General features: G+C 37.4%; 1 protein-coding gene across 1 annotated transcript in view; it reads right to left on the bottom strand.

Moving 5' to 3' along the window:
• LOC149073474 (TAR DNA-binding protein 43-like) overlaps positions 1-24,103 on the bottom strand; it is a 35,421-nt gene extending 11,318 nt beyond the window's left edge. The window contains exons 1-3 of the mRNA XM_089247424.1: positions 23,765-24,103; positions 20,406-20,581; positions 12,952-13,092 (exon numbers count right to left, since the gene is read on the bottom strand). Coding sequence (XP_089103550.1) covers positions 12,952-13,092; positions 20,406-20,581; positions 23,765-23,999 — 552 coding nt within the window. The 5' untranslated portion in view covers positions 24,000-24,103. The remainder of the gene's footprint in view (positions 1-12,951; positions 13,093-20,405; positions 20,582-23,764) is intronic.
• Positions 24,104-24,425: the final 322 nt, after the last annotated feature.

Genomic DNA, 24,425 nt, shown 5'->3' with positions numbered 1-24,425 from the left:
ACACCAGCAGTTCTCAACCGTTGTTTCTTGTGCACTCTCCAGGGGCTCTGCGGCCGCTCAAGGAAAATAAAAAAAAAGTAAATTTAAAAAAATAATTATAAATATTTTTAAATAGTAAAAATGGATCAATAACTTTGATGAATAATTAAAAAATTGGCCTACGGGGCTCCGCCATAGAATCTTTTTACTTAAAAGGGCTCCACAAGTCAAAAAAGGTTGAGAACCGCTGCTGTACACCATGGTGTTCAGGGCATAAACAAATTGGGCATATTGCCGCCTGGCAGTCGAGTGGTTAGGGAACTAGCTTCTCACTGTGCAGGTCTGGGTTCGAATCCCGGTTCGGGCATGGATGTTTACTAACACTAACAAATTCCCTGGACGGATCATGCTGGTCCCTTGGGAATACGTGAGGATCACGTTATTATTATTATTGGTGGAATCAGATTTCATTGTAATATTTATATCTTAGAAATGAACTTTTCCTCCCTCTAAAATATCTATTTTTCAGATATAATTCTGGTTTTTAATGTTTTGCAGCATTGGTGGTCCGCAAATAGAGTTTAAGTTGGCTTGTACATGCGGTATATACCAGTGCTTGACAAGTGCCAGGTGTCCATGGGGATAAAAAGTTCTGCTCACAATTTTTTAAATGAGATTGCACTCAAATTACATTTTAGCAAAATATATCAGAAACTTTATCAACACACACATCAAGAGTTCAAAAAGTCCTGGAAAAAATGAAAGAAAATTATTTTAGACTTGGAAAAGAAATTTGATTGACAACAAATTCCCCCGCCTTGATTTGTCAAGACCTGGTCATTTGATCATTTTGGTCACACCACGGCCATTTTCTGCACACGAGGGTTAATTAGACCGGGACCTACAATTTATTGCCGATTCCGAGCGGCAGGCTTGTTTTTATACTCATCGAGAAGTTGGTGCACTAACCCTGCGATGGGGGCTTCTTGCAGTAGCAATTTTTTCTGCTGTCATGTCGCAGTTTCTGTTGTACCCCTATGCCAGGAAAGTTTTCTGACAAGGTTGACCCTGGTATCAAACTTGTGACCCCTCTAAACATCATTTGGTACTTTATGCAAGTATCTTATCAACCTGGGCTACCGCGCCCTTTCAAGACCTGGTATTTACCTTATTTGTGTAACTTAAAAAAAACTGAAAAATTAAAATTATTTTTACACCATAATGGCAAACAATTAAATTACTGGTTTTTTTGATAATTTATACAAAAAATTAAGTTTTCCAAAAGTTCATAAAAAAGACAATATTGAAGAACTTGCTTTCAAAGATGAATAGAATGCCTTATTTTGCAATTAAAATATTAATACACCCCCCCCCCCATAAATATATATTAATGTATGAATATTTATTGATAGGTTTTTAGTGCCTAGAAAAATTATAAAGGATTTTCAACACAATAAGAAAAATCCATAACTAATTTCAACTCAGACATTTCTTCACCCATTTTATGAATGCAAAATCCAGTATTGAAAAATGAATGCAAATTAAGCAATAAGCAGCACTGCACTCTATCAATTCGAAAAATTAAAACAGAAAATGCAACTGTAACAAGAGCTTTCATCACAACCAAAACCACAAACAAAACAAATCTCTATGAATAGCCACATACCAATCTTCAAATTGTCATCTCAGAATGTTTTAACACCTTGAGATCAAAGAACTTATGAACTACCCAAAATGTTTTTAGAAATATGATACAAATTCTGATACACTACACAGAATAAAAAGACCAGTTCAAAGAATACACATCGTGTATAAAAGGTTAGCCGATACTTGCATATAATAAGAAAATATCCAGAAGTATCAACATCACTGACAAATGATATATATATATATATATATGATGCAGGATTCCCACTCAAAAAATTAAAAAAGTAGGAAAAAGTAAAACTAAGAAGTTGGAGGCACCCCCAGACAACATATAATCACAACATAAAAAAAAAAAAAATTGCTTAAAAATTTTTTAAAAATTCATAGCATTGCTTCAGAACCCTATAAGATTCACTGGAGTCAAAGCAAAATGACAGGAATGACTCTGTAACAAAAACAATTTTTGGCCAAAACAGTGTACTAGCAACAACAAATATAATTCTTTTCTGTCTCTCCTCACCATATATTACATTTTTTTTAGGAGTCTTCCAAAGTCCAGTCTGTCAACTCTCTTCCATGATGCACAGCAAATTATGCGGACATGCAAGTTTCTTTAAGAATGACACTCTTGCCAGACTACTTTCAAAAGCAAAAATATGTAAATCACAAGTCCAATGCAAATAAGGAGAACTAGATGGTTTCACTGCATGGTCTATCCTTTCTTAGAAGGGATTTGTTTACATCTTACTGTTCCATGCCAGTGTCATAGTTTTTGATAAATGAAGCACTTTCATTTCTAGCTCTTCGCAGAGCTTTGTAAATATTGTTTATGCCTCTGCATGCCCTAAAAATGCAGAGGACAATTTAATGCTATTGGGTAGCATCAGAATAACCAAATCTAAAATAGGCCTATGTATCTAACTGCTTCGTTATGCAAAAATTTTGTCTCACTTATACACAAAATGTACACTATAATTTTGGATGATTTATGTTACTGTCCAAGACCATGAAATAAGATCGATCCAGATAGAGAAGTTTTTAATGACTACTCTACTTGTTGAACTCTCAAAATAAGCAAACGAAAAATTAATAAACCAAATGGTTCACATACACCTCACAAATAACCTTAAAAACAATAAAATTTATGCTTTGATAGAATCATTAACTGCAATGCAATCAACTACATTTGTATTTGACAATATATCAATGTGATTCCCTACTAAATTAAAATCATTTACACAAATTTTGTTGATAGGACTTGGACAAAAGTAGGACAGTTTACCAAAAAATAGGAAAAGACAGACAAGAGCCCGTAGGATGTATTAAAATGGTAAAAATGATGAAAATGCACTGTTATGGGTATTTTTTTTTTAAAACTTTATTATATATATATAAGTGTTTTTGACAAACAGAATTAACAAGAATTCTGCTTACCGAAAGAACCAAATCAGAATCCACATTACTGTGGCTTGTACAATGTTGAGGACAAGAATCCACGTTCTAAATATAAACAATTCACATAGGTTCACACCTTTTCCACAAAACTGACAATGAAAATCCTACAAAACAGCCTCTCACACCAATAATTACATGTAGAAATGTGATGGTTAAACACAATGGTAATCATATACTCGCAGGTAAATGTTATGCAGGGGTGGCTGCCAAAGTCTTTTGTTAATGTCTTTCATCTGAAATATGGAAATTTACTGAGCATCATGATTTTAAAAAAATATTAAGGAAAAAAAATCACAAATGTGGTTTGTTGTATTGATGTACAACTTTCCCTTGCTCACCATGCAATGTAATTTTATTTCCATGGCTTAGAGATTTATAAATTATCACAGTTGAAATAATAAACGTATATATACAGATGTGCGCAAAAACAAATTTCCAGAAACAATGTAATGTTTGAAAATTGGAGATATTTAAAAAAAAATTTGAACATTTTCTCCCTTTGAACACAGATTTCCTTTGTTAAAAAAAGAGCATGTTATGTTGGCATCTTATATACAAAGTAAGATTGCGTGGTAAAATCGATACAACAGATTGGCTGAATTACTATTAGGATTGATGTAGTGCAGTGTGTGTGTGTGGTTCCCAACCTTTTTTCCTTCCCACACCCTCAGAGCAATATAACTTACCTTCCCGCACCTCCTTGGATAACATGTTTTTTAACTGTTAGAAAATTCAGGGTTTTTTCTGTAATTGATTACATTAATTATCCAATAATCAATTTCTAAAAATTATTTTACTCTCATTGCTTAATATCTTTTTGGCTATGGCTAATATTCATTTTTTTTTTTTGAAAATTCAAAAACGAAACTAAAATGACTTACTATTTTTTAATTTTTTGAGATTTAGTATCAAATCTAAGCACAACATGCTAATAACACGGGATACCAATGTAAACAAACCATGAAATATTTTAAGTAAATAATGGTATTTTTTCTCAACCAAAATGGAAAATAAGTATGATCGCTAATCAAAAAAGAAACTTTCACAATGCAAAGTTTGTATGACAGAAGATGAGGTGTCAAAATATTGGTACGATTCATATTTCTTTAGGAATTGAAAAATTAAATTTTTATCATTTCAATTTCCCTGAATAATCAGTCAACATATTGCAATTTTTTTTTACCTCGCACCCCTAAAAATGCTCTCCCATCAGGGTTTAAGCTACGGTCAAATTTTTTTGCAAAATGAGAAAGAAAATCTTAGAATGCAAAGGAAGTAGTAGCCACTTTCGCAAAAAATACGTACAGGAGGTACGAAACGGGTAGACATTCATCTGTCAATCATTAGCATTTTCAGACTTGCCAACTGCTACGAATTGTCTGTAGTTTCTACGGACGGCCGCAATAAATTATGAAGCTAAAGGAGACACTCAATACTATAGAAATAACATTTTAAAAAAATTGGGTCTTTAAGTTTCTCGCTGTGTTTTATTATTTTTTCCAAATTGCATCAATCTTTACCATAATTATGATTTTGTATGCGCACGTGAGAGAGTTTGATAGAAGACAAACTCGGAACCGATCTGTTTTGTCTGTGCGCGGAAGGCAATCTGTAAAGCCACGTCTAAACCCGCCACTCTACTCGATGCCCAAAAACCTGTTTTCCGTCAAAACCGCCTCATGCTGTGGGCTAAAAACAGGTTTTTGAGTGTTTCAAAATGGTGAAGTGGGCAGGTTTTTCGCAGAGGGTCCGGATTTGGCTTCATTTGCATAGTGCATGGTCGAGCTTGCGGAACTTGTCAGAAAGAATGTTTCATTCTAGGTGCTGTAAGAGCTCAGATACAAAGAAAACCGGCATGGGGAGGGGGTCTGGGGTTAGCAGAACGAAGTAGAATCACGCTTAGAGCATTTTTGTCACACCACTGTCATTTTCTCAGGGGTGGGAAGTGACTAAGTCCATTTCGGAGCAGCTTTGGAGCAGCAAAATTCAGGATTTGGAGCAGTTTTGGAGCAGCAAATTCGGAATTTGGAGCAGCAAAATATGGGATTCGGAGCAGATATTTATAAATTGGAACAGTGAAATTAACAAGAATATTTTCGTTAACCCTCAACCCTTTTCAAAATAATACTGCACTGTCGTTTGTTATCAAACATCTTTTCGTCAGCTTGATTTTTGTTTTTTGTGTTTTAGGCTTTTGACACCTTGTTTGAAAGAGCGGCTATCATAAAATTTTTTGCACCCGTCTATTTAAGATGATTTTTGCTTACTGAGGGCACTATTTGCTGCCTTGAACAGCAGCACTTCAAATGAGCTAAAACATTTTTATAAGTTTTTAATTTTTTTATACTTGGAAAGAAATTGTTGCAAAATGGGAGAATTTTAGCACTCATTATCTGGCGAGATTGGCGATCTGACACTCGCTATTTGGCGAGATTGACGATTTAACGCTCGTTATTTGGCGATATTGACGATTTAACACTCGTTATTTGGCGATATTGACGATTTAACGCTCGTTATTCTGCAACATTAACGATTTAACGCTCGTTATTCGGCAAAGTTTCTAAACTAACATTCGTAATTCGGCGGACATGCGCTTTTTACTCCCGGAATTAAAATTTTTTTCACGAAACATCTGGATTTAACACAATGACAATCGACTACAGTAATTTCTGCTGCTTCCAGTGTAGACTTTTTTTTTTAAACGGAAACACTCGAATTTGCACTTTAAAGCTGAAAGGCATTGCAAACCATCTTCAGTTCGTCATGGACAATATCGGGGTTTCGCGATGGAAAGCCCGATCAGGGGCCGATAGTTTAAGTATAGTGGAATAAAACACGCTCTTCTCTCTCGTAAAGAAACGCTTCGTGGCTAGCAGGAACAAAAATTTTTTGGCGTCCTTTCTGAAATTCCGGGCATACTGAAGCAAAATTCACTATTTGGTGCAGAAAAATGCGAAAATACGCTATTGGAGCAGGATGGCACAAGATATTAGTTTTGGCGCAGTGCGGCGCAATTGGAGCAGAGTTCCCACCCGTTTTCTGCACACGAGGGGTACTTAGACCAGGACCTACAATTTATTGCCGATTCCGATCGACCTGGACTACCATGCCCCATCACGCTTAGAACAAAGCAAGATATATGGGGTATAGGGTTGCACAAGACGTCCATATATACGGCCCACAAGGGCACATGCACGCTGGGAGCGCATGATTTAGGGACTCTGTGATCTCAGATAGTTGCTTTGAAAGGGGGGGGAGCGACGTGGTCTGAGTCTTCTAGGTTCCAGTGCCAATTAGGTGCTGTTTTTAATGAGCTTCCAATTAAAATTTTTTAAAAATTAAATTGAGTGCTCATTTTTTATTGCATTATGATTTATTTATTTATTTATTTATACAATATTGTTGGCCCTTGGGCCTATACAAGAGGATGCGATTGAGAATGACAGAGATATTGTTTGATGTTGGATAAAAAACTAGTGATAGAGGGAGATTCAACAATAGAGCTTGGGAGTTTGTTCCATTCACCAATGGTATGAGGAAAGAAGCTGTATTTAAAGCAGTCAGTGGAAGCAAAAATAGGTTTTATTTTAAGGGAATGGTCGAGTCTTCTAGAGATGTAGGATGGTTTGGCTAAGATACCAGAAGTATCCATGTTGAACTGACCATGGAAAATTTTATAAAGCAATGTTAATCGAGAGATGAGACGAAGAGTAGAGAGAGGGAGGAGATGAAGTTCATTTTTAAGTTCGGACACAGAAATGAAAGATGACCAGCAGTCGTGAACAAATCGGGCGGATTTATTTTGAATTGATTCAAGTTTGTCTATATTACTGGAGGTGTAAGGGTCCCAGATTTCAGCAGCATAGGAGAGGACGGGGGATATGTAAGTTTGGTAACAGAGAAGTCTGATATCCCGAGTAGAGTGTTTAAGATTGCGGCGGAGGAAGAAAAGTTTGTTAGGACACTTCTGGTAAATGTAGTCGATGTGTTTGTTCCAACGTAGGTCGGCTGAAATAATGACACCAAGGTATTTGATATGTGAAACTTGGGATAACGGTAAATGATTGATGGAGTAGGAGTATTCAAGAGGAAGAAGTTTACGGGTAACTTTCATGTGAACCGTTTTTGAGATATTCATTGGCATTTGCCATAGGGAACACCAGTCGGCGATGGAAGCCAGGTTATGTTAGAGAAGTTCTTGATCAGATTGATGGTGAATGATACGGTAAATTACACAGTCATCAGCAAAAAGTCTAGTGGTGCAGTTGAGGGATTGAGGAAGGTCATGGATATAAATTAGGAAAAGTAACGGGGAGAGGACCGATCCTTGAGGGGTCCCAGACTTTACGGAGGCAGATGGTGAGTTATGATCATTAAAATGGACAAACTGTTTACGGTGTTTTAGGAAAGCCTCCACCCAATTAAGTAATTGTACGTTAAGGCCAAGGCATGAGAATTTGAGAAGTTTATCGTGGGGAACTTTATCAAAGGCTTTAGAGAAATCTAGGAATACGATATCAGTTTGTAGGTTTTTATCAATGGCTTCAGAGAGGTCGTGGATGAAGAGGGCCAGTTGAGAGGTAGTAGAGAGAGATTGTCTAAAGCCGTGTTGGTTGGGGAAAAAGAAGCTAATGGAGTCTAAGTGGATACGGATTTCTTTTGCTACAATATGCTCGAAGATTTTACAGCAGGAGGAGGTGATTGCTATTGGCCTGAAGTTAAGGGGATTGGAAAGTGAACCCGTTTTGTGGATAGGAATAATTTTATTGATTTTCCAGTCGTTCGGGAGGGTAGCAGAATTTAGTGAAACATTGAACAGGATTAAAAGATAGTCGGCGACTTCATCAGCACATGTCGTCAGGGCCAACAGAATAGGGTTTCAGTTTTTTCAAAAGTTTTAGGATACCTTGTTTGGAGAAGGATATAGGGGGTGAGTTGTGGATAGAATCAAAAATGATCAATCATAATCAAAATTTCTTCAGATTCATTAAATCTGGATTCGACTGTATGTTTGTGATATGCCACAGAATTTAAGATACAGACTATATATGTTAGTAGTATTTATACTGCTCTGAAAGTTCCATGGTCTGACCTGACTTCTCGTGTTGTCTGCAAGTGTTATTCTGAAAGTTATAGACTACTGTTCTGAGGCAGCTTCAGGCGTCACTAAAGAGTTGATGTGAAATATTATTTTAGCATTTTCAGAGTTTCTACTGCTGTTCCTGCCTTCCAAAAGAACTCTTTGTAGATTTTTTCTCAAAGGTGATGCTTGGTCAATTAATTTAGAAGGCAAAGTTGTGTACAACATCAACCTAGAACAGATGGAAATATGGGAGTTAAGTCCATTTCTAACGCTCAAGAAAAAATTTATTGCTTTTAGATCTCCCCCCCCCCTTAGATCTACCCCCATATTTATTCCATTCCACTCAGTTTATGCAATAAGGCAGTCATTTCCAAACAGTATGTCACATACACAATTGGCTCCCGAAGCAGAATGTTTTGCATTATTCTGCAACTGAACATGTTCTGTGGTAAATTCTTCCCAATATTGTTCTGCAACATGTTACAGTTTTTGGTATATAATCAATAATTTTGTCGTGACCCACAGATCAAGAATCCCTGGCTGTAGTGGATTTATATGGCCCATCTCAGAAATCTCTGTGAATCAAGTTTGGGCTGTGATCTAACCACTGCTGGCTGTAACTGGATTTGCACAACCTATCTCGGAAGCCTCTGTGAATCAAGTTTGGGTCTGGACACTTCACTAAGAGTCCCCAGCTGTTAGTGGATATAATAATCTATTGAGTACAATTCTGTGGTATGGAAAATACAATATACAGAAGAACTTGGTTAATTCAAATTTTGGATAATTTGAACTCTCACGAACTTCCCTTGAGTTTTCTAATTAAATTTAATGTTAAAATTTTTTCAAATGGTTTGGATAATTTGAAGTTTGAAAGGAAAAAATTATGATATTTGTATGAGCAAACTTAGTTTTAAAAATTCTAAAGCCAGACTTTGCTTTTCTCGACAAGGTTGTTAAGAATAAATCTCTAAAGACAAAAGTTTTGAAAATTCTTTTTTTTTCCCCTCTACACTTTTTGACAATTTAATGCCCAACAGGCATGGAGTGCATCAAGAATATGTACCACTTACTACCAATTATGCTTTTGAACCAGATGTAACATTTTGATCAAGATGTAACATTCAAAAGCTGAATCTCTTTGTGATCATTAAGAGAATGGAAGTATCAGAAAGTTCGGATTGTAATACATTAATGAAAATATATATCCTTGGTAGGTAACATAAGAATGATAACAAAAATTTGAGAAACAGTTTCATAATGAATGATCATGAACTGTTTCCGTAAATCAGGCTTTGAACATGGTCAAGAAATTCTGCAGTGATGCCGATTCCAGAACAGTGGAATAATACATCAGAAAAAGAACAATTATATTATAATTATAAACTATTAAAATTTAGGAAACAGTTTTGTAAATAAGGATATAATTTTAATAACTGATAATTATCATATCCTTCATCCATAAATATTGATGATTAGGTTGCAATTAGTAATTTTACGGTTCCGGAATAAATTGGATAATTCAAATTTTTTATTATTCAGACTTTTTTCAGTGACTTTGGACTTCAAGTTAACCAAATTTGGCTTTATATGGCTAATTTCTAGCAAACAGCAAACATAACTATATTATAAATATATGATATAACAATATAACATAATTATATCATAGCTATGATATAATTTAAAATCTCCTTATCTTTATATATGCCTTAACGTGTTGGAACACAACTAAAAAAGTCACATACCCTATTCTTGTAATATATATATATATATAGATTATATATATGAGGGTCAAACACATCACCCTGCGACTTATTAATAGTCATGGTATACGTGGACACAATATGGACTGAAGCTTACATTTTTTTGACTGAGGTAAGTAACTCACTTATAGATCTGTGATAGTTGGAACTATCAAGTGATATACATTTCCTTGAAGCTTACTTGTATTTTCTCCCCACATAGCAGACAGTAGGAATTTATAACAATTCTTTTCACAAAATTCCATGCAAACTACACAAATACAGTAAGTGTTACATTTCAATCAATTTAAAAATACTATTTTAAAAATTTTGCATTGATTGATACCAACATTAACACGACTGGAACATTGCTCTGTATGCAACAGCTGCTCAAAGTGGACTGGTGACTTGACATTTAATTAGCATCACAGGAAGCAGGAACATCTGTTAATAAGCATTATAAACATTCATTTATGCCCTAGTTTCCCACGCCTTTTTCCATCGTCCCCTTCTTCAGAAATTTTTTCTCTCATTGTCTCCAACTCAAGTGAACCTATAGGATCCTATGTTACACCCGTAGCTGCTACCGCTCCCTGGCCCCATTGCATTGCCCACTAGGGGGAATATATTACCAACTTTGGGAAAAACTGATTTATGCTCTATCCAGTGTTTCTTGCCCTTTTTCAGCCATGCCCCCCCCCCCAAGCCTTTGGACTGTATTCCTTCTTCATTTAGGCTCTTCATAATGCCACAAAGCATAAATAAGGAAGGAATGGTCATGTCTCCAGTGGTGTATGTGAATACACACTTGCTCAGTTTGCAAGAAGACAGGGTTTGATTCACAGCAGAGCCCAGTAGACTTTTCTTACAGAGTTCACCTCGGAATGATATCCAGAAAAAAAGTCATTCTTTCAAAAATTGGGCTGAGGAAAAAATCATCTCTCTCCCCTTTAAGTCTATTGTTGAAATGTATACCTTGATGGAGAACTTGTTATAAAAGAATAAACTATTCAAAGTAATGTGAATTGGATAAGTTTTTTTCCCTTTCAAACTAGAGTTATTGGGTTTATCCTAATTCGGTATACAGTGAATACAAATACTGAATCAAACCATACTATTCCTGAAGCAATATTGATGTCGTATAAAAACAAAAATCTCTGCAATTTTTTTCACCCCAAAAAGTATTTTTAAAATTCAGGCTTATTAGGAGCCACTGACTTATTAGGTAACTTCCACTATGAATATTTTTCTCAGATCCATTTCAGTTGAATAATGTACGTTAGTTAACTTTTATTGGGTTGTGATTCAAAGCCAATTCATTTGAATTAAGTGTAGCTTTTGAAAGCCTTGGACTTTGTTACTACATACAACTGCAACAAAAACATGGGAAACGAATATAAAAAAATCCTAGTATAAAATGTTTGAAGTTATTATTTTAAATGCTAGTATCGAAAGACACATTACTTACCAACTATTTCATAGATTTAATCCATTTCTCAGCTTATAGATAATAAAATATTATAAAAATACCACACACACCCATTTGACACTAAAACACTGAATGAGAAATCATTCATTTAAAACCGTAAAGTAAACAACTAAAATGTAAAAAAATTAGTATGTTTCATGTGATGCCTGCTGAGTGCATTTGGGAACAGACATCATGCAGTAGCTCCGAGACCACACCCACTGAGCCAAGGTGGCAAGCGTGACTTCAAAACAGGGGGTTGAAGCTAAAATCGTTCGCAAAAATACATACAGGAAGTACGAAATGAGTAGACATCCATCAATCATTAACATTTTAGCTTTTTGCTTAAGGGGCCGTTCAAGTATTACATCAGCAAGTTTTTAGCCATTTTTGACCCCTTCTCCCTTGTTAGCAAAAGTCAGCGAAACTCTGACCCCCCCCTCTTGTCGGCACTGCCCCCTACTTCCTAATGCATATTGGTGGGATGAGAAACGTACACGGGAGGGGCTTCAGGGGCTCGTGCTTCCCCCAGACGAAAAAAAAAAAATTTTTTTTAATTAAAATTTCTAAAGAAATACCTTTTAATATGTTATTATAATAAATTTCTGTTAATTCAATGCTATTTGAAGGTTAAGAACTCAAAATTTCTCTTTAAGAAATTCATTGCGACTCACCCTTTAAGTCATATATGGTAAACACTTGACCCGCAGACCAAATCTGGCCCTGAAGGTTATCTGATGTGACCCCCTCAAACTTAATTTTGTAAAAATGGACTAAGCGGCACATTTACAAATAGTTTGAATGGCCCGTGGCACAATTCCAGAAAAATTAAGTGGTCCATGGCCCATTTCCAGATCACTGAAGTAGGCCTCAAAGATCACTTTCTCATTCAAAGATCACTTAAGTAACCCACGACACAGTTGCAGAACACTTAAAAGTCCCGTGGCACATTTAGAGATCCCTTGAGTGGCACGTAGTACATTTTAAGAGCACTTAAGCAGCCCCCAGTGCGGTTCTACATCACTCCAGTTACCCGCAGAACATTCCCAGATTACTAAAGTGATCCATGGCATAATTACGAATCACTTGAGTGATGCGTGGCACAGTTCCAGAGCACTTAAAGGATCCGTGAAACATTTAGATATCACTAAAGTCGCTGTGTAGAGGACTTATCAATAGGGAGAATGTTAGTTCAGGTGCCCAATAACTATCCATAGGTTTTATCTACGTTTTTTGGAGCACAGAATAAGATGCCATTAAGAATATTTCATATCTTCATAAAGGATGGTTGATGACGTAAGCATCATTTAAACCCCCTTCCCCATTAAAAGTCAGCAAATCAGGAAATCCCCCCCCCCTCCATTGATGCTGATGTAATACTTGCATGACCCCTAAGCTTTTTTTCCATTTTAAAATTTTTCCTAAAGGAATTTTTTATCTAGCTTAAACCCTGCTTCAAAGGGATGAAAACAGCCCTAACTATATAACTCTGGGATACAGGAAATTTCAGTTACAAATATAGATGTTGCCCAATGTTTGTCTTGCTATAGTGTAATTAATATCAGACGGTCACTGACCTTTGAATTAGGAATTTTTACATCACACCACCTGCCATCAATCATGTGCCTCTTGGATAATGCTCTAGCTTGCGCATCATATTGTGCAAATCTTATAAAACCAAATCCTTTGGACTGACCAGATTTTGGATCTTTCTTGACCTGAAACAAAACAATAACAGATAAAATTAAATAGAACTATTAAGTAACAACAGATTCAGAAAAAAAGTCACCAAGTATGAAAGGAGAGTTACAGGGTATACGAAAATAACCGAAATAAAAAACGTTTTGCAGGGTTAGCATAGCTAGGTCAAAGGAATTTTTTTAAATAGGAAAAGAAACACCTGTTAGATGGCGCTGGTACGAGCGACTTCAGTGCAAATATGCAAATGAGACAGTTATAAGAACTTCCGCTCCTAATCCACAACCAGTTCACCGTTGTAAACCATGCGTGTGGACAAGGATGCTGAGTGCAAAGGATAAAGCTTTGTTGGTGATGTTTTACGTGTACCAGGAATCGGCAACCATTGCCTTACGTAAATTCTGAGTTCAGAAGAATGTGAGGACTGGAAAAGGGTCTTTAACAATGACAGGCCTCATAAAGTTTGTTTAGTGGTTTGAGGAAACTGGAATGCTGGAGGATAGTGTAGAAGCCAGACGACCATTGTTTAAGGAAGGCATGTTCGCCGCATGTTGCAGCCGAAATAGAAGTTAGTGTCCGAATCAGCTGTAGGGACCAGCAGCGCTCATGAAGTTGCCAGACGCTTGGGCTTACCACCATCCTGGGTACGCAATATTCTTCATGAAATCCTTGATCTGTACCCATACAGATTGCAGTGGTGTCATGAATTTTTACCAGCAGATACCGTACAGTGGGAAACATTTGCGAGGTGGACTTTCTCCAAAATCGAACAGAATCCCACCTGGGTCTTTAACATCTTATGGACAGATGAAGCTCATTTTTCGCTTTAATGGCGACATTAATACCCATAACTGTCGCATCTGGGTGACGTGTAATCCATGTGAGTACATGCAGAAACCATTGCATTCCCCAAAAGTGACAAGTGTGGCATGGGTTCACAGGTTCGTTCATCATAGGACCCTCCTTCTTTGAAACGCAGTGGGTGGAAAAATTTACTGGGTTTTCCACCCAGTAATCTACAGGGGAATAAAAACTCCGAAATATGCAAATTCTGTACACTGCCCCTCATTCAGGGAAGCAACTAGAAATCTGACACCTTACAATCCGCGTGTATACCAATATAATACTGGGTTTTCCACCCAGTAAATGAGTGAGAAGTAGTTATAAGTAAAATTCAGTAAATGGGTGGAAAACGGCTACGGTGAATGCACAACTTTATTTAACGCTTTTGCGTGAGAAGGTTGTGCCATGTTTGTGTGAAAGAGATACGCTTTCTACAGTCACGTTTACGCAAGATGGAGCAACTAGTCGCACTGCTACCCCAGTCAAGGGATACAGATGTTCAGGGAATACAAAATCAGCAGGCGTTGCAGATTCCCATGGCATCCTATCTCCAGATTTGACATCGGCATACTTCTGGTTATGGGGATATTTGAAATCCCCGGTCCATCCAATCTGTCGAAGATGCAATCCACAGCAGGGTTCATACAAAATTTTCAAAATGAAAAGTAAGGAGTTTTAAGGACTTTCAAACAGTTTTTAAGGAGTCATGGCGAACTTCATAACTTACAAGTTTTACAGTAAAAAGGGGCGGGGCACATATACAAATTTATTTTTAATTTGCAAATAAACTTTCCCTCTTCTCAAAAATATAGATGTAGAAGTGGTTCAGAAATTACAAGTTTTGATTTGTTACCCAGCATCATAAGAATTCATAAAATAATCAATCCACATACATGCTTTCTGTCATCACCAAAGTGTTCTAAAACCTTCAAGTATTAGTCAAAAATATAACTCATAACAGCATCACATAAATTATAAAAATTCTAAAAGTGATATTCATTCCCCCTCCAATTATTCAAAATAAAAACCCCAGCCGACAAAGATTTTTCTTACAAAATTATTTATATTTGCAGCAGCTCTAGGCACACACACACACTTCCAGCACAACTTCCTAGATAGTAAATTGCCTTAGATGGTAATAGACCTGAGTTGAAAGAAAGAAAGACCTTGGTTTGAAAGAAAGAAAGGCCCCCCCCCCCGGAAATCACTCACTCAAACAATCTTGGAATGTGCCGCGGGCCGCTCAATTGAAGCGACCCTACCTCTCTAAGCTCTTGACCCGTGGTAAACATTCGGCCTGTGTGGACCAAATGTGGCCCTGGCGTTATGATGTGGCCTGTCCCTAAATCTATTTTTGTAACAATGAACCAAGTGACACATTTACAGATCGCTTAAGTGACTCGTGGCACAATTCCAGACCATTTAAGCGATCTGTGGCACATTAAGCGATCCCTTGAGTGACATGTGTCAAAGTTTTAGAGCATTGGTCCTGCCACCAGTGCGGTTCTACATCACTCAAGTTATCCGCGGCACATTCCCAGATTACTTAACTGATCTGCGGCATAATCACGGATCACTTATATGACGCGCAGCACAGCTCCAGAGCATTTGGATCCGCTAAGTATTTGAAGATCACTAGAGTGGCTCTGTAGGGGACTCAATAGGGAGAATGTTAGTTCAGGTGCCCACAAACTAGTGAAAAGTTTTACTCGTTTTTCGCGTACCGAGTAAAACGCCATTAAGAATATTTCATATTTTTTTATAAAGGGTGGTTGATGACGTAAGAATCATCCACCCCCCCCCTCCACGTCATCAAGTCAGCAAATCGAAAATCCCCCATCCATGCTGAGGTAATGCTTGAATGACCCCTAACATAAAGATACCCGAAAGTTATTTTCTGAAAGTTAAAAAAAATGGGTTCAGCTATAGCGGCTCGTCCTTCCCCCCCCCCCTGTAAAACCAGACGTGGCTCGGGCTGTCACTTTTAAAAGCCGGGTTTTACTAGCAGGTTTTCTATGCTGCGCGCAACGTGAATCACCCAGCGCGACACGCCGTCTATTCATCAATATGAAAAGCAGTACGACTGTTTTCCTACAGAGCGCAATACCGCTCACGACAGCGCTTTACGGCGGACGTGATTGGCAGACTGCTTCTGGAGGAGTTAAGTGTCGTGTGCAGCGCCTTTCAGCGATCTTCCCTTCATTTTCATGTTGTGTCTCTTCCCTTTAAACCGGAGCATGCAGCCTATAGAGTATATGACGCCAGGGTCATATACTATATAGCCGTCCTGAGCCGATGCGCCACGCTTGGAAAACGCAAATGTGTAACGTCATTATGTAACTCATTTCTTTTCAGCAGCGAGTTGTAATGTGAATAAAACACGTAAAAAAAAACTGCGGAAAGCAATGACATTTCGCGGTTTCTCGGAATTTTCGTAGTGAGATATTGACTGTAAGCAAATGGGAAGGAGGGATAAAATAGGAATAGTAGGAGAGAATTGCGGTTAAAAAAAAAGTTGATTGCTGTGAAAGTAGGAAAATAGTAGGAAAAATAGGAAAGCTGCGAGGTCTGCACTCAGTATACTGCGTAATATAGGAGGTTCGAGACATCGTTTCGCCGCATTAGTAAAAACTTAAAAAAACTTTCTCACCACTGGGCATGGGGGAATTTTCGGCTACTGGTTCAGCGGAGTGATGTCGTTCTACGGACCATCGATTTCCAACGCTGACCAATTTGCGACGTAGGCAGGAAAACACGTCAAAACTAGCGATTCGGTAAAAAATCGTATTTTTAGAAGCAAAAGCGTATAATCGTATTAATTTACTAAATACGACAAAATCGTAACGGTTGGCAGGTATGCACAACCATTGGATGTTCCAATCCCATCCCCTGCTTTCACATTTCCTATTACAAAGGGAAAGAGCGGGGTTTTTTTTCTCTTTTCTTCCTCTTTATATTCAGGGGAAGCTTCCTCTTATTTTTCTAGGCAATGCTTGCTATTCATCACCATGGGGAATGCCTATTCTAAGAAAGATCATCCCTTCAGAGAAAAAAAAAAAAGACTTTTTCAGGCGTAAAAAAGTAAGGAGTTATAAGGGCCCTTCCAGAAGGAAATGAAAAGTTAGGAGTATTTAAGGAGTTTGTAAGGATGTGCGAACCCTGCACAGAGAGGTGTCATGTATACATCCGGACCTGCTGCACTCTGTTGTAGTTGGATTTGTGACTCGCCTGCAATGTGTTATTCCCTGTGGTGGTGGTCATGTGCCCCAAAGCAGAATGTGCCAAAATCTGCGACGTATGTCGCAGAACAATTTGGAAGAATGTTAAGAAAAAGTGCAAAAAAACACTTACATGTATGGGGATTTTTACAGCAGAACATTTCCAGTCAGCTGAAGGCTCATCGTAAAACAGTGCTAAACATTCTGCTTTGGGGGTCATGTGTAACACATACTGCTGTAATAAACGATTTGGAGGCATTCTGTTCATTATTTGCATTGTGTACATCAGTGCCACCTATCGGCTGTCTTTTTTAAAATTCCTGTGACCTAGCGATACTAACACTGCAAACCATTTATTTCGGTTATTTTTCCAGTTTTTATGAATTTTTAAAGTTTCTACAGACTTTTTGCCCACCTTGTATAAATTAGTGGTTTTAAATCTTTACCCAGTGAATTCTTTTCGTATTAAAGTGGAAGCTGGGAGGCACTGGCCTAGTCTCAAAAATGTGTAGGTTAGTGTTCCTAGAAATTTTAAAACTATGCGAAAAGTTAATCACACATCCTGCTGTAATTTTTTGGAAAATTTATGATCTTAATTTCCTCAATGAAATGGAATAAATTTTTTTTTTTTTTTCCGCAGCAATAGTTCTTTGAGCATCACACAAATCAACATCACCTGATAACAGAGGAAATAGCTCTGTTCCAGATGCAATACAAATTCCCAGCAAACGCTACTTGATTATTTTTCTGACAAACACTTGTAAAGAAATATAATTCAAAATCTTAACCTTACAAATGTTTTTCAAGTTTTTTGAGTGAAAGTGGGTCCCTCAAAAAAAAAATATCTTGAAAAAAATATATGGTCCCCTCCCTCACAATTCAGTGGTATTTCTATGAATTTTTTCCAACACTTTTGAGTAATTCTCATTAAGATTTCCTGTTTAAAGTGTTTGCCTGCTTAAAATTGTCATAGGTTTTTTTATAAGCAGAATCCACTGTAACTAAAAGTTTTTTTTTAGAGGCACATATATTTACTAATAAATAAATCTATTAATTCCGAGTAATTTTCTATTTCGTTAAAAAAAATCTTAGCTCTTTCAATAATATCTTCTGATTAAATTTGAAGCAAATAAAATTCTCTCTCTCTCAGTACACACTCTCTCAGACACTTCCGATTCCCTATTCATATAAATCCTTTGAAAACGATTTTCTGGTAGAATGATTTTCTTTCCCTGATGGTCCACCACTCTGATCAGTCACAATTGAACGGCCACATATTTTGACACCTGAATATGGGCGCTTTGTATGTAAGATTTGTGTTGGTGGACCTTAACAGTATGCTTGTGTGTGTGTGTTGGCAAGCACACATTTTGGCACCTCAGTATAATGTAGAAAAAAAAGTTAAAGATTGAATTTGGCACCCCCTCTAGTCCAGAGCCTGGGGCACTAGTTCAACCTGCTGCTACCCCTAGTTGTGGCCCTGCATATCCTCCAAATTAGTAATGCGTGGATTTGAAATTTAATGTATACATTTGTTGTAGGCATGTGTGATTGTCGTGACAACCAGAGCTTTTTTCAAAGGAATAGCAAACTCAAAATTAGAAAACCTTAGAAAATCGTATTTTTAGCCAATTAAAACTGCGTAATCGCAGGTTCTAAACCCGCATTTTCACCAAAGGAAAAATCTGGGGGGTTATACGCATGCTCCCCCCCCCCCAAGAAGATCAAAAATTTAAAATATTTTTGTAGAAAATTAAAATATTGGGAAGAAAATACATTCTTATACTATTGTTAATTTGAAATTCTTTTTGAGTATTAGTGACCCACAATTTCTGTGGAAGAAATTCTTGTCTCCCTCCTAAGGCATTGAGGAGAAATCCTGTAAGTCATAAAGCTGATTCTGCGTACACGCCCATGATTTTTACGATGCGAAATAGTGACTATCACATAGCAGCTAGATAACAGAACTTTGGATATTAAAGGTAGAGTTTTCAGTTTTTTTTTTCTGAACGATCTCAGAAAATGTTTCACAATTTGAACACGCGTTCCCAATCCTTAATGATTTTTCAAAAAAATGTGCATTTGCAATCTTGTAAGAACGAGGTGAATGTACGCCGTATAGACGCTGTCTTTAAATGCCGGCAGATAGCCGCGAAAGTACTGTAATTTCCAGTTGCACACCAGAGGGGAGAAAATCTACAGGGGAATAAAAAACTCTGAAATGTGCAAATTCTGTACACTGCCCCTCATTCAGGGAAGCAACTAGAAATCTGCCACCTTACAACCCGCGTGTATACCAATATAATACACGAAGTAGTAAAGCCACCTTTTCAAGGTCACGCGATCGTGATAAACGGTGAAAAGAAAAAGGTTGGGGAGGTTTTTCTCTATTTTTTCCTTCTTAGAACTAGGAAAGAACGCGTCCTGGAGGATGCATGAACCAAATTTTTATGAGTCCTTTTCCAAACTTCCGTATAAGATACACTATAGCGCGTCATTGCCATCTCTGATTAATATAACAAAAACTGAGCACAGATATACCAACTTTAGAAATCCAGAAATCTGGAGATTTTCCCAGATGGAGTGGGGGGATGATTCACTGTATCAAAATATTAGTCTCCCTTCAATTTCGGGAACCTCTAATTTATGAATAATTTGACACGTTTTTTCGAGCTAGACCTCTGGTTCTGAACGATGCAGGGTTCCCAGCAAAAAATCTGCTTCACCATTTCCCTGACCCTCCTCTGGAACAGGGATCTTCAACCCAGTGCTCTACGAAGCATTTAGAATGCTCAATGCTTGTGTCCGATTTCATGCTTGCGAGCAGTTGACCAACGTCCCGAGTGAACAGCTTGCACAAATTGCATTGAAAGATTGAAATCATTCCGATTTCATTCATGGGTAGGTCAAACTTACCGAAAATGTGCTCTTCTTTTGATGATGGATATAGGCAGTGCTCCAACTAAAAAAAGGTTAATGACCCCTACTCTGGAAGAATGAAGTATAATTCAAAAAATTGTAACCTTTCAACATTTGTTTTTTCCCTTCACAGAAATTTTACCTGATTTTTATCAAATATTTGGATATATTTCTCCGACTTTAGCCAAATATTTTACCCTTTCTCTGACTTTACAGGTTGCTTGGAACCCTGAAAAGATGGCCTGTCTTTAAACAAGTTTCTCATTTATGAACTATTTGTGAAGTCCAAATGTTCAAGATTGTCAAAATGAGTGTTTACCATGCAATAAACATAAATGTAATGAAATATATACCTGAGCCATGATGACTTCTCCAAATGTTTGGAAATATTCTCTTAGTTCTTGTTCAGTGGTTTTATAGGGTAATCCTAAAACAATCAAATCGGAGCACTTTGGTTTTGCTTCCATTCTTTTTGTTTTTGCTGTAGAATTCTCTAGTTGATCACAGAGTTTCCTTTTATTTTCAGGAACTAAAAGAAAATGTGATAATATTCAACTTATACCAAGAAGTTCTATTGGGGGAATAGTTCATAAACACAATCGATAAATAGTTCTTGAGGAATTAAATTTATACTAAAATCCGGGCGGGCACCTGATGAACTATAGGAATATGCAAATTATGATTACATAAAGGGGTGATGCCAGTGGTAATGAATGGCAAAACATATTTGGATGTTATAGACAATTTTGTGTTGTTTATACTGTTTCTGTACTATGTAATGGCGTCATACCTGTTCCAAAATGATTATGTGCCCAGTCACAATACACAGTAAATTGAAGAATTAGATACATAATTAAGTAGTGATTTAATAGCTCAGATGTGACCTGCTCAGAGTCCTGAATTTAATCCAATGGAGGTTCTTTGGGATGAACCAGTGAGCTGGTTATGACACTTTCCAGAACTGCCGATATGCCGAGAAGAGTAAAGAGTATAAAATTTTTTTGCGACAAAATACTGACCAACACAGGCGTGGATCTACAGCAAAAGGAAATGGGAGCAATTGCTCTTCTGAAGAGCCAAATAATATGGCCCAAGATTTTCACATCACCTTAAGTGACCTATGACCCATTTGCAAATCATTTAAGCTGCCAATGGTACCCACTGCACACCGCCAGTTCCCTTGAGTAGCACGAGGTACATTAGCAGATTACTTAATATTGGCTGGCATAACATTCCCATATCACTTGAGTGACCCTTTCTTTCAACCCTAGCACAGCACTAGTCTATAACCAATGACAATGTACTACAGACTGAGTTGTGCTGGGAGTGTTGTAACGCAACCATGGCCCCCAGCATTAAAATCAGAAGTCGTCATCACTTAAAAACAAATGTTTACTTTTCGTTGTTATCGGCAGCGGTGGTGGCGATCAAGGCCGATCATGATGTTCCCAACTTATGATCACGATATGTAAATGAAATTACCTTGAAGCCTATTGGCTTGTCTAAACACGTGCGGCAGGGAGTTATACCTTCAAATACCAGCAGTTACACTGTCACAATTGCTCTTTTCTTCACACTATTACTTCAATTATTCACTTCTTGCTTTTACTACTTAAATAGCTAAAATTAATTAGATCTCTACTTCGGTCGTGAAATCGTAACAGAATGTTGTGATAACATATAATTAGTTCTCTTGTTCCTGGCAAGTCCAGTGAAGATGTTTTAATGAAAATGGATATGGACTTTCGGAACAGATGCAGTATGGCCCGAACAGAATGTTGTGATAACATATAATTAGTTAAATGTAATAAAATCGTAACAGAATGTTGTGATAACATATAATTAGTTCTCTTGTTCCTGGCAAGTCCAGTGAAGATGTTTTAATGAAAATGGATATGGACTTTCGGAACAGATGCAGTATGGCCCGCCACGACTTTGGCAACTTTTTCCTCGTGATAAGTCGCCAAGACCGTCATAATGGGGCTCTGGGTTACCGTATTTTTTAACATCTTTTCAGTTTTCGCTGGGTGATATTAGATGGCGCTGGCTTTGCCAAACAGGATTTTTTTTGTTCACCGCGTTTTTTCAAAAATTCTAAGCAGCCGTTGTTCTATTTCCAGCGCGTCTCTCTCTCTTTGATTATTATTCCTCCCTTCTGTAGCTTACGTGGATTATTATCATTATATTATTATTTGGATTATTATCTACTGCTTAGGTTGTATCATACCGTTATATTATTTCGTTGTATTTATTAGTTATTCATCCATTGCCATGCCTTGTGTTTTATCAGTTTATTATTTAAAATGAACCTACAGATTTTTTCATGCACGGAATTCCTTATGCCCCAATCTTTTTATTATTAAAAAAATGGGCCAGGTGTAATTTTTTTTAACTGATATTTTTTTCTATTTTTATGCTTGGTGGTTTCTATTATGTTTTGCACACTGTTTTTTTTTTCTGCGTCCGTAGTGTCTGACGGCCTTGGCAACTCTTCGTCGGACCATACGATAGCTGTTCCGGACTTTCAATGGCGAGACCCATCCACTTCTATTGATACAAACCTTGGAGGAACAGCTATCGTATGGTCCGCCACTTGGCGATTTTTTGGCGCCACACGTCTGATGGCCCGACGAAGAGTCACCAAGGCCATCAGACACTACGGACGCCGAAAAAAAAAACAGCGTGCAAAACATAATAGAAACCACCAAGCATAAAAATAAAAAAAAATATCAGTTAAAAAAAATTACACCTGGCCCATTTTTTTTAATAATAAAAAGATCGGGGCATAAGGAATTCCGGGCATGGAACTTGAACCATTTGAGTGGCTCGCTGTATTTTTAAAGATCACTTACAGTTGGTCACCTACTGGAAGTGACAAATAAGTCATGCTTAGTTGTTTGCATTCGCAAGACTGATCCCATTGTGCAGAAGAGATTCCACTAAGAATAATCTTTTCCCGCGACGACAACAGACGACCAATCAAACTTCTGGATCTGAAAAACAGACCCTTCATAAAATACATGTTAATCAAACCCATAAATTCTCCTTTCATTTAGTGTCAGGTGTCTCTTTCAGTATGGACTTGATAAATACAGGTCCTGGATCCATTTCTCAAAAATTTCAGTTTTTCAATATTTCTTCAAAATTAACAAACACTTGTCTACAGAGAGTGCAGTTATGAATTCAATAGCAGGTAAAGGTCACTTTCAGAGGACAATGTCAGACGCCCCTTGTCGCCTGATTCAATGTTAGCTGTTGTCACTTCCAGTGGACCACCGGCCTAAGCGGCTCCCTGCACTTTTGAGATCACTTATATAAGTGGCTGATTGCATTTTGGTAGATCACTTAAGCGGCTTGCTGCATTTTTTTACACCACTTACGCAACTCTTAACGCATTTCTAGATCACTTAAACTGCCTACGACACATTTCCAGATCACTTAAACTGCCTACGACACATTTCCAGATCACTTAAACTGCCTACGACACATTTCCAGATCAATCAAGCGGCCCACGAACACGTTACAATACCGATTGAGTGGCCCCGCACTCCCCCAAAAAAGGGTGAGCACCCTCGAAATAGACCACGTTTCTATCTCCCATGCATTTTTATATTGAAATCACAACCAGGTTAAAAATTCACGAATTTGTAATATTCGAGGTTCACAAGTGATCCACCATTAAAATGTAAAGAATCAAAATATTTTACAATACCTTTCGGAAATACCGCTATGTACATGAGGGTACCCCAACCACAATCGGGGGGCTGTAATTTGCCATCACTCAAACGAATTCCTCTCAAGGAATTTGTAGTTGGATTCCTATACTTCAATCCACAAGCACCTGGATATTGAGCTGCCAAGGTTGACAATAATAGAGTTCCATCTTCCTCACAAGGAAGCTCCATAGGTTCATCGTTCTCTTCTTCTACAACTTGTATGTAACTCATTTTAATTTCCCAAAGGAATTACCAACTTTTTCAGCTAAAAATTAATTAATTTTATCTTTAATCATTGAGAACGTAGAAAAAAAATGGCTCCTGTACATCGTTGCCAGATCCGTAAATCAACTAAACACAAACAAAAATAATTACTGTGTTTGATAAAATATTCTCGCTGCACTTTCGTATTTATTTTTAAAAATTACAGTAGGGCGCATTAGTGTGACGTCACGACCGGCAGCGCCGATTCCAAACAAACATGTTCTGGGCGAGATTGTAAAGGAAAACGCCATAGAACGCAGAGATGAGCCTCTATTTAACACAACGTACGCCATTGCCATCCCGACATCGACTTAAGGCCGGGATTACACTATAAAAGTCTGATGAAATCCCTTTTATAAGACTTGAAAAATCCAACCAATAAGATTATTGGTT

The sequence above is a fragment of the Pholcus phalangioides genome, unplaced genomic scaffold (genome assembly GCF_987345545.1).
Source record: "Pholcus phalangioides strain wild (caught in Gottingen) unplaced genomic scaffold, Ppha-v1.0 ptg000017l_1, whole genome shotgun sequence".
Classification (NCBI taxonomy): Eukaryota; Metazoa; Arthropoda; class Arachnida; order Araneae; family Pholcidae; genus Pholcus; species Pholcus phalangioides.
The sequence above is the reverse complement of the archived record's forward strand: the minus strand, read 5'-3'. Positions and strand labels throughout refer to the sequence as shown.